The sequence below is a fragment of the Cnephaeus nilssonii genome (assembly GCF_951640355.1).
Source record: "Cnephaeus nilssonii genome assembly, chromosome: 1".
Classification (NCBI taxonomy): Eukaryota; Metazoa; Chordata; class Mammalia; order Chiroptera; family Vespertilionidae; genus Cnephaeus; species Cnephaeus nilssonii.
In genome coordinates this window covers 44,451,703-44,463,729 of record NC_137072.1, presented here as the reverse complement: position 1 = coordinate 44,463,729, position 12,027 = coordinate 44,451,703, and the positions used below count along the sequence as shown (strand labels likewise).

Here is a 12,027-nt window from a genome sequence, read left to right as displayed (position 1 = left end):
CATAGCCAGACGCCCGGAGAAGAGAGATCATGGGGAGACAAAGAAACAGCCTGCATATGAAAGATAAGCAGGCATCACCAGAAAAGGAAGTAAACGAAATGGAGGCAAGCAACCTGTCAGAGAAAGAATTCAGAGAAATGGTCATAAGGTGGATGAAAAGAATGGAAGACAAATTCGACAATATGTGTAAGAACTAAGAGGAAATGAAAAATGACATCACTCCTGTAAAGAACTCAATAGAAAGCATCAAGAGTAGACTAGAAGAAGCAGAGGACCGCAAGAGTGAGCTAGAAGACAAGGTGGGAAAAAATACCCAAGTAGAGCAGCTTCTAGAAGAGGAAAGGCCAGCTAATCTATGAAATCCTAACCTTCCCTGAGGCTGTCACAGAGCAGAGGTCCTATAGCAGTGGTGTGAACTGCTCCCGAAGAGTGACAAGTCCCACCAAGAGAAGACAAGACACATGACCTGCTCCCTTTAGTAGAGCATGGGAGCAAGAAAAAACTGCAATAAAGGCAGAAAGGAAGAAACAGCTAAAATGCTTTTAAAACGCGAAAGGCTGAGCAAGGACCAGTGTGACTGGGAGCCCAGACACAAGGGGTTCGACACTCACTCACAGTCAGGCCTACAACAGCTGCTCGGAAGAAAGATCAGGAGCAGGTCTGGAGAATTGAGAGTGAGCTCTCCTCTGTGGTGCACAGGCATCAAACTCTCCTATCTCCCTGAACCCTTGGCTCACAAAACACAGGCCCTAAGCTGACAGGGAAGGGCAGGAAAGCCTCCCAGGGTCCACTGTGTGTGGGGAAGGGGTAGAAGCAAATATGGTGCCAGATCTTGGCCCAGGATCTGCTAATGCATGTGAGGACACAGAAACCTCCCCCTCCAAGGCCTCCCAGGTTCAAAGTATAGGCTGGCTACCATGGTATGACCTTATGTATTTTAACTGGGAAAAAAAAATAATAATGCCAAGTTGTAAAGCTGAATAAGTCAAGGCTGAGTTTTCTCTGTTAGGTACTTCTGTGGTAAAATTACTGGTAAAATAAAAGATTACAAGCCTCCTGTAGGTTACGCTGATGGGTATTTCATATGTTGTGCATACATAGTGTATCCCCTCCCCCCAATACCTAACACAGCAACCTACACATACAGAAAACTGTTGGTACTATAAAGAATTAAAAAATGCAGACATTCCTCCACATTACCTCCACCTTTTTTTTTGGAGGCCATGGGTATGCAATAAATAGAAACAGTCTCTGGTGATTCCCGCTCTGACCTCCTCTTACCCGCTCCTGCAGAAGCTCCACAACTTGCTGGACACAGTCATTCACATCACAGGAGTCTGTCTTCAGCACCAACTCAGGGGCCTCTGGCTTTTCATATTCAGAATCAATCCCAGTGAAACCTATAAAAGAAACAAGATAATAAAGGAAGGCAGAAATTAAAAATAAATTACCTTTGTTTCAGCAGTGCAAGTCTCTGCTATGTTGAAGTTACTATTTATGCTGCCCCTCTAAGGTACAAGGTTAGAGTAATCAAACTTCTTCCTTGGGAGAAGATTTCTAATTAAACATTTGTTTCTTATTTATCCACATACAGTCGATTGTCATCATCACAGTATTTGTGTGCTGAAACACTAAATCAGTGAATATTGAAGCACTGTTCATAGGGGAGACTTGGGGTTAGACTCCTGTGAGCTTCTGGCAACAAAACTTTTGTTAACTGATTAATATATAACTCTGTTTTATGTGCATTTCTGTCTAAAGCACCTTACTTAGTATACACTTGAGTGGCCAGATTATTATGATCTGTGAACGTATAATAATCTGGCCACTCAGTGTATATCCTATATAATAAAAGGCTAATATGCAAACTGTCCCCTCAACCAGGAGTTTGACCAGCAGGCAGGCTGGCCAACTGCCCATGTCCCCGCCCCCTGGCCAGGCTGGCCAGACCCCACCCATGCACGAATTCATGCACTGGGCCTCTAATACACACACACACACACACACACACACACACACACACACACTGAGTGGCCAGATTATTATGCATTCACAGATCATAATAATCTGGCCACTCAGTGTATATTGTTCATTCATTAACACTGAACTCATGACTAACAGCATTCTAACTCATGCTTGCAGGAATGAAGTGTATCTAACACACATTTCTTCATAAGGCACATGGCAGCCTTCCTGAACTTACTAGACCACAACTCATCACTAGGCCTGGGGCCACTTTAAACAGCAAAGTCATCAACAAAAAGCACCCCAGAAATGCAAAAACCATGGTACTAAATAAGCCACAAAAAGGACACTTCTTTACAGTATGATAGGGGAAACAAAGGCCAAATGTCACCTTATTCAACTTCAATTAGGAATGTATGCTCCGGATGACTAAAATTTTTGCCACTCGGCGCATGTCCACAAATGACTGTTAAAGTGCCGTCAGTACACATGTGGGGGTTACAAATAAACTTTAGTGAGTAAGCCTACCCGCAAATATGGACTCTTCAATTAATGAGGATCAACTATACTTCTGCTTTTTTTTTCTTTTTAAATGTCTAAACTGACTGTGAAGACATAGGAATTAACACCAAGTGATAGGAGCACCTCATTTCTCCACAGAAATACAGAATATAGTACCTAAACCCTGGGCATAAAACTAAAATTGACAAGGTTTTTTCCTCTTCATGCAGAAACGGACACCTGATCAGTCTGTCCACGGAGATTATCTAAGGCCACACTGAAGCCCTGCAGGCTCCCCCTTGCCACCAGCTTAAGTGTTCAGGCAAGACAAATTAACTGCTCCTAGGTTAAACAAAACACAAATCAGGAAGGTAATCCTGTTCTATCACAAAATGTATCCCACAATCAAATTTAGTTATTAACCACTATTTAAGATTTTCCCATGTGACTGCCAAGAAAATAAAGAACACATGATGTTTTCCCAGAATGGGCTAGCTGAGCTGAAGACACGCTCTTCCTGTCTTCTACTTCTGCACCACCCACGCGTAAGTCATTCAAGGCCTGCCCGCCTTGGAATGCTTAGGTCATCCTTGGAAGAATGAACATGAATTTAACATCATTACTATTAAGAGGTACAGTTCTCAAAAGTGTCCTAAATATACACTACAAGTCTACAGTGTCCTCTTATTTCACTTTTTTCCTATTTAATATTTTAAGTATCACATGAAGTCCTAAACCCAGGAATAAATTTCTGCTTTACTAACATCCAGCAGTATTTAGTGGTGAGTCACAATAAAACAGCCCCGGGCGGGGGGGGGGGGGGGGGGGGGTGAGAATAATTCTGGTTAAAACACGAGTTCTTAAGCTCTGATTCTCCAATGTGACTACACACTAGAATCACTGGGTCCTATTCCCACGAGATTCTGATTTCATGAGTCTAGGGACAACATTGGCACTGGAGTTTTAAAAATTCCTACAGGTAATGCTAATTGTCAAGCAGCAAAGCTTGACAATGTTAGAAAACTTGGCTTAACATTTTACAAGTCGAGGAATTTTCTTCCAAGCTAATTTATCCCGTAAATGAGGATAATACACTAATGCTGTAAGAAAAACATTTGTATTTCAGTAGTTAACTACATGAGCAGTAATCATGAAAATAATCTAGGCATTAGAATGGCTGATAGAGTGATATATTTACAGTTTAATAAAAGCCTAATGACCTATAAAATCCTGAGATCTGTTGAATGTATGCAATCTCCTCTGTCCTTGAATGTATATCATCAAGGCCCCAAAACAACACTGATAGGGAACTTTTTAAGTGTCATCTAACAAGAAATTTTTAAAAACAAACAACTGAACAATCAGAACTCTAGCACCATAGCAAACCTAAAATAAATGTGGGTACACATGTACACACACATACATATTTTAACCTGAGGAACATCTTGTCAATGTGTACACAAAAGAATTGAGAACAGGAAATTAAACAAGTAACACATAGAAAACTAAGCTAATACAAACACACTCCCAGATGTAGAATGCAAACTGAAAGTGACTCAAGGTACTTTGCATCCCAAACACCAAATATATTCCTTGCCAAAAGCAAATAGTAAGGGTTGATAAATGGGTGTTGTCATCTGATTTCCACTCCCCCTTCTAATCCATCTGAAAAGCATTTACTATGTGTTTGCCAGGCATTATGCTTTGGGCCACTGTGCTAAACTCTAACATTATGAAAATGCACAAGGTGTTGTCCCTGCTCACAAGTCGCTTACTCCAGCCCAGCAGACACATCTACCTCCCTCAACGATACATCTTTGCAAAACAAAACCAACGACAATTAAAATAAGTAAAAAATGTAGACTTCAGGATCCTGGACACGTCATTTTGCTTCTCTTCGCCAAAACTCTATTACAACAAACTGAAGTGAAAACTGCCCATCAACAGGGAGAGGGTGATATAGAAGTTAAGAGGTGAAACTGGTTTCCCTCCCGTTGTCATACATTATCCTGTGCTTTCTGAGTCAAGCAAGTGCCAGCTTACCAAGTGAAACTGAGTCTCCATGGGGCAGGACTGGACACCAACCTGGCCCAAGGACCCAGCTTTCCCACAGCAGGTGGATTTTGACCCAACCGCTAAAGCTTTCCCATGTCCAAAATACAGAAGAGCCCAGAATGACAAGCATTTTCCTTCCCATTCCACCTTTTCCTTTTCAGGGCCAGAAGCTGAATGCCAACATCTATAATTCACAGAGCTCCTGGAACTCCTGCGAAAGTCCCAGGCGATCGCACTCCCTGTTAGGAAGGTAAACAAAAGCTACCTGCATGAATCATTGATTCTTATATAAGGCTGACTGTGTAATCTACCTTTGATTTTTTTTTAACACTGCATGTGCTCTATTTCTGTTAATAATAGAACAGGACTAATGTCAAGGTTGTCTAGAAGATAAATAATATAATTGGCATCAAAGACCACAGCAGACGAGTTCTAAATGTCTCCTTCTATGTCCAAATGCTCATCACAATTGAAACTCTTGGAGTAGACGATAAAACCTAAAAAGCAAGGTGTGTATATTTTGATGGAAACAGTAATATGTTAATTCAATCCAATTCGACAATTGTACACAGAATGAATAAGCGATCATTCCAGGCACAAGAACAAGACATTGTTCTTGCTCTTAAGATGCTTAAAATTCAGGCATTTTTCCCACTGGCTCTAAAATGTCCTACATTATCAATGGAACAAAGAGCTGTAATAGCAGCAGCTAGCCTTTGATATCCCATCTAATGCCAGGCAGCTAATTATATCAAGGAGTTTCCACCAGCCCCCAAAGTCCCAACACTCTAAAATTCTGTCTTCTGATTAGGATTCCAACCCAATCAGTGATAGTCACGGTGAATACAGTGCCAGGTACCTCTGCTAGGCCTGAGAGCTACAACCGTGTATTAAGACCCACTTTCTCTCTCAAGAAGCTCCAAGTCATTTGAATATCCCCAATCTCTTAGAAAAGATATGAAACTGATATGGTAAGATAAAATATCTAAGTGAAGAGAAACTGGAGAAAAACGTTACTTACCTTTAATTTCTCCAGCCCGTGCTTTTTTATAGAGTCCTTTGACGTCCCTCTGTTCACAAACATGCAGAGGAGCATCAACAAATACTTCAAAGAAAGGTAAACTTGCACCCTCATGAATCTGCCTCGCATTGTTGCGATCCTTAGAAAAAAGATGGGTACAGAACAATAAAAAGTGTGTATACAAATCAAAGGTACTATGTGAATATCAAGGATGAATAAAATGTAAACAAAATAAATCTAAAAAATAATCAGGTTAACACACCCATCCTTCATAACAATTTTTAAAAACATACAATTCTTAAAATCAGAGATATTGGGAAAATTCCAGGAGGGAAAAGTAACAGATGCCCCATAAAAACTTTCATCTGATTTTATGAGGAACGTGAGCCAGAGCCCAGCTTGAATATAGGTATCATCAGGCCTCTCCCTCATGTCCAACCTCAGCCTACACGAGGGCCATTCAGAAGTCTGAGGCTAGTTTATTCACTTGCCAGATGCAAACCCCTCATCTCTACCTGGATGTTTGGGCGTATGCTCTTGCCACCTCCCTCGCAGGAACACCTCCCCACGCACCCACTCTTCTGGCTAAAGCAAGGTGCTCCCTCGCAGCACATCTCCAATGTGGCATCCTCCAGGAGGCCTCCCGTGCATGCCCAGACTGAGGGTCCTTGCTCTCTCTGACTTCCCAGATGTACCCACCATGTACCTCTGTCATAGATCTTATTCCGATATATTAAAATCATTTCACTAGCTTTATAGCCATAGTGTCTGGCAGAGTGATTACTAAGTTGTGATCTTACTGCTCCAGCTGTCCTTTCAAAGAAGGTGCTCTGAGTTTCCATCAGCAGCCCTCCTCTCATTCTATATACACTCTTCTGTATACTCAACTTTATCTAGGTTTCAACTAGTGAAGTGAATGATTCCTAAACCTGCATCTCAATTCTACTTTCCTGGGCTCCAGAACCAATGTTCCCATGATCATCTCCATTAGCACTTCAAATCTAACCCACCTGAAGTGAATACTCAACCTCTCCCTTTCTATCCTGTGTTTTCTAACTTAATAACACCATCTTTATTCAGAAAGCACCATCCTTCACTCCCTAGCTCCTCTCCCCGCAAAAAAAAAAAAGAAGCAATAATTAACCAGGCACCAAGTCCTGCTGCTGCTACTGGCTCACCAGCCCTTCAATATGTCCATTCCCATGGCTGCAGCTGGAATTCACTCCAAATGCTTCCTAACCAGTCTTCCACCTCCAGGCCATTCTCATCCAGGCTTCAAAGGTGTCCTCACTAAGGTGCAAACTCAATGACAACATTCCCCAGCATTCTTGAACTGTTAACTACCACAAGGGTCTGCAAATTGCTCTAGCTTCTATCTCCCCTCACATTCACCCTGCACAGCAGTTTTACCAAACCACCTAGAGTCCTCCAAAGACCAAATGCCCTCACATTTCCATGCCTTTGTAACCCCTCTGTCTGAAATAGCCTCCACCATCCAGTCTAACTGGTATACTCTGATTCATCCTTTGTGACTCACTTGCAGCGCCTCCTCTGTGAATCTCCCACAGCACCTCTTATATACATTTACCTCTTCACTTGCCTCAAGATATTATGACTGTTCACATCTGTATGTTCCTCCCAGATTACCTAGCACACCAACTCCTTAACAGGAATGATCAGGTTTATTTTAGAATCAAGACGCTCAAGTTCAGTGGCGACATGGAAAAATGCACATATCCTATATTACATTATTCTATCCCAATGGTATCACAAATTCTCATACGCCCTAAGCACAGTCCAAACCTCGTCCTTAATGCTCTGAGAGATGAGAGCAACAAAATTTTTGCTGAGAGCTTTGAATGCAATCTTCAGAGCAACCCTATGAAGCAAGCATTATCAGAGCTTAGGAAGGTTAAGTAAACTGAACAGGGTCATAACCGTAATAGAAAGAGCTGACATTTCAGCCCACTGTGTCCGTTTCCAAAGCCCCTGCCGTTAATCACTAAACTAACTTGCCTGTTCTTTGATATCTGGGCTTCCTAAGGGGCTATGCTATCACTTAACAAACATTAAATATCTACTGTGTTCCAGGAGCAGGGCATGGCATCAAGATTACAAAGATAAATAAGATGTAGTCCCAGCCCCCAAGAGGCAGCAAAGAACGGCAGGCAAGAGCATGGGCTGCAGGGGCACTGTGTGGATGCAAATCCCTGTTCTACCACAGGTAGTGTATGGTTGGTAATTTACACCTCTGTTTCCTCACCTCTACCTTCCTTTCTGGGTGACAAGTACTAAATGAGTTAATTCACATAAAAGCACTTCAAAACAGTTACTAGTACAAAGCAACAGTTCAATGAACGTTAGCTGCTATTATCACTAATATTTTTGCTACCACTACCTCTGCTGCTGCTGCTGCTGCTGCTGCTGCTGACATAATCAGCACCAACCAAGGAACTGGTATTTATCACTAACAATGTGTTAAAGTACAATAACGAGGACACCACAGAGAGGCACCCAACAAAGCCTGAGGTTCTTGAGAAAAGGAAGGTATTCAGGAGGAGGAGATATCTGAATCTCAAAGCCATGAACAGGACTGGGTGATGCTAAGAAGAGGGGGATAGGAGGGAGTAGAAGAGTGCCTTTCAGATGGGGAAACAAAAATCTTGTGGTGAGAAAAAAAAAAAAAGATTTTCAGAGAAACATAAAAAAGTGAACCAATGTTGCTATGGTTTCTGAAGTAAGAGGAATATGATGAGAGATAGGACTTGAGAATTTTGAGCAAAGAAGCTAACACAGCAGGGCACCTGTTAAGAAACAAGATTTCTCCTGGTGTCTGATACCCGCTGAGTATTTTCTATAGGCATATTGAATTAAAAAGTCAGGTTGGCTTAAGGTCAATGACTTTGGTTACACTTTGCGGGGAGAGAGTTTATAGCAGGTTTTATAAAAAATGAGTTTACTCAGAAAAGTCACGGCACAAAAATGTTGTAGGTTAATTCTTTTTAATTTGGATTTAGCCTCAAAGCAAACGTTAATGCTGAAACTATTTGCCATGTTCCCAATATTTAGCCCAAAGTCACATACCTGAGTATAAGGCGATATGAAACTTGTGATGCATACTAAGCCAGCATCTGCAAACAACTTAGCTACTTCTGCAATGCGTCGCACATTCTCTTCTCTGTCTTCAGGACTAAAGCCAAGATTTTTATTGAGGCCTTGACGAATGTTGTCACCATCCAAAGTATAGCATGGAATACCATGGCAAACTAAGTACTCCTCCAAAGCCATGCTCACGGTGGTCTTCCCTGCTCCAGATAAGCCTAAAATTACACAATACATACAGATGCCATACATCAAATCAGAAGGACGAGTTAGTAATAAAGAATTTTAATACAGACTTAATTACATTTATTATTCACAACAGTCTCTCAGTAACAATCTTACAAATATTTCTCTATAAGATTTACCTCTAAGCTAGAAAAACATCTGTAGTTTAAATATAATAAGCATTTATGTTTTTAGTAACTCCTATCTATGCCCTAAGGTATCCTAGAAATCACTGATGAATTTCAAAGAGCTTAACCAATTTTAATATTAGACAAGGTTGGGTAGGTATTATTCCCTTTGTCTTCTTGGTCTTCTTGTTACCACTATTCTAAAGCTGCCCAAATTACTTCTGTATGCCCAAATTACTTCTGACAAGAGAAGAAAAAGACAAAAGTAAGTGAAATATTATTGTTACCTCTATATCCCAGGATCATCACCTCTGATAGATAAAAGTATCTGGGAATCCAATTTATAACATAATTAACCTTGAAAGAATATCCCCATTTCAACCCACTTGCCTCTACCAATGATGTTGCTTCACTAACCAACAAGAAGGAACGGATGCAAGAGCACATTTATGCACTCATACTTGCCACCTTGGGGAATGTGTAATTGTAGAATTCATAACTAAGGTAGCTATGAGGCAAGAGACAGAATATTGAAGACTAATGTACTGACATTCCGGAAAGAAGTCGTAGTAGTATGGAAGACTAACTGAAAAAAAAAGAAAAGAAAAAAAGATATGTTGAGAGGATTAATACAACGCTAATTGTTTTATACATTAAAAACTTATATGAAGAGCCACATCAAAATTACAACTAAAATACAGAACAACCATCATCCAGAACTGCCGGAAAGTGGGCTGAATGAAGTCCTACAACTAGAGAAGTAAAGAAGAAAGCACACTGAGACTGGTAATGGGCCAGTCCAGCACCCACATGGGCCGCTTTTTTAATCGGGAGGGAGATCATCTCTGCGGAGGCCGCCCAGAGGAGCAAGGGGTCCCAGCCCCACACCAGACCCCCCAGCCCAGGGTCTCAGAGCTGGGGAAAGAAGTCCCTATGGGCAGTAAGAATTGCGAGCTGTAGAAACCATTGCGGATTGGGGCTCAGTGACACAGAGGCTGCTGGAGATGAGCTGTTCCTCTTAAAAGGCCAGCACCACGAACTGAACTTACAAGGTCCCACTTCCTCTGAGCTCCAGCACCAGGATGAGGCTCTAGGGAACAGAGACACTTGCGAGGAGGAAGTGGATTGTCTGGCATCTGGGCAGGAACTCGGGGTGGCTTTCTCCCAGATGGAGGTGCCTGCAGGGATGATTACTATGCTGGGACCTCCCTAGTGCAGGGCTGACTGGCAGCCATTTCTGTTTGCTCCACCCTGGTGATTCCCTAAGACCCCACCTCATCCAATTTACAACCCCACCCAAGCTATGTGCCGTGGTTTTTGCATATGAATGGCCTGTTCTTGCTCAGGCTAAAATCTCTCAAACAAGCTGCAGCTGGGTCAGGGAGCCCCAAACCTATCAATAAAAGGCCCAAGACCTGGCACTAGCACCAGTCTGCCTTGCTTCATACCTGGGCCTCATCTGGGCACTTCCCAAACCTGATACAAAGAGGAGGAATCTGCAGATCTCTCTGTAGCTCCAGCCTGGTAGCACAAGGCAGTGGCTGACTTTGCACCTCCCTGGAGATCCAAGAGCCAGTGTACCCAATGGTCAGTGTCAGGCCATACCAGATTACAACTCTTCACATCCATAAGCGACACACTCAAGGCACACTCAGTGAGCACCACAGCCCCACTGAAGCAAGTCCTGCTCATAGGGGTGTCTCCTGCACAGCAGCTCTCCCACTAGGCACAGCTGGTCCTCACAGCCAATTGGCCTGGAGGTCAATTCCTCCCAGTGAAACAAATAGCAATCAAGTCTCAACTACAACAAGACTGTGCTCACAGGCCACAAAGGGGTGCACCTAGAGCTCCCAGCTGAGCCACTGGGCCCTATGGAACACCTACTACACAAGGCCACTCTACCAACTCAAGGAGACATAGTAGCTCTACCCAATACATAGAAACAAACACAGGGAAGCAGCCAAAATGCAGAGACAAAGAAACATGTCACAAATGAAAGAAATGGAAGAAAGCAAACTACTGGATATAGAATTCAAAATCATGGTTATAAGGTTACTCAAGAATCTTCTAGAAAACTCCAAAAAAATAGAAAAGGACCAATCAGAAATTAACAATACACTGACTGAAATAAATAATAATATACAGGAATTCAAAAGTAGAATAGAGGATTCGGACAATCAAATCAATGACTTGAAATATGAGAAAGCAAAAAACACCCAACCAGAAGAGAAAAAAGAAAAAAGAATCCAAAAATATGAAGATAGTGTAAGGAGTCACTGGGACAACTTTAAGCATACCAACATTCACATTATGGGGGTGCCAGAAGAAAAAGAGAGAGAGCAAGATATTGAAAATCTATTTGAAGAAATAATGATAGAAAACTTCCCCTATCTGGTGAAAGAAATAGACTTACAAGTCCAGGAAGCACAGAGAGTCCCAAAAAAGAGGAACCCAAAGAGGACCATACAAGACACATCATAATTACAATGCCAAGGATTAAAGAGAGAATCTTAAAAGCAGCAAGAGAAAAACAGTTAGTTACCTACAAGGGAATACTCATTCGACTGTCAGCTGATTTCTCAACAGAAACTATGCAGATCAAAAGGGAGTGCCAAGAAATATTCAAAGTGATGAATAGCAAGGACCTAAAACCAGTATTACTCTACCCAGCAAAGCAATCATTTAGAATTGAAGGTCAGATAAAGAGCTTCACAGACAAGAAAAAGCTAAAGGAGTTCATCACTACCAAACCAGTATTATATGAAATATTGAAGGTATTCTTTAAGAAGAGGAAGAAGATAAAAAATATGAACAAAATGGCAGCAAATACATACCTATCAACAATTGAATCTAAAAATCAAAATGAATGAATAAGAAATCTAATAAACAAAATAAACTGATGAATAAAATAGAATCAGAGGCATAAAATGGAACAGACTGACCATTCTCAGAGGGAAGGGGCATGGGGGAGGTGGGAATAAATTAAACAAAGATCTTTTATGCATATATGCATTACCTATGGACACAGAC

General features: G+C 41.6%; 1 protein-coding gene across 4 annotated transcripts in view; it reads right to left on the bottom strand.

Annotated features, from left to right (window-relative positions):
- PAPSS1 (3'-phosphoadenosine 5'-phosphosulfate synthase 1) overlaps nt 1-12,027 on the bottom strand; it is a 180,337-nt gene that overhangs the window by 69,386 nt on the left and 98,924 nt on the right. For all 4 annotated transcript variants that reach the window (XM_079773290.1, XM_079773292.1, XM_079773291.1 and 1 more), the window contains exons 3-5: nt 8,627-8,862; nt 5,543-5,681; nt 1,282-1,400 (exon numbers count right to left, since the gene is read on the bottom strand). In XM_079773290.1, coding sequence (XP_079629416.1) covers nt 1,282-1,400; nt 5,543-5,681; nt 8,627-8,862 — 494 coding nt within the window. The remainder of the gene's footprint in view (nt 1-1,281; nt 1,401-5,542; nt 5,682-8,626; nt 8,863-12,027) is intronic.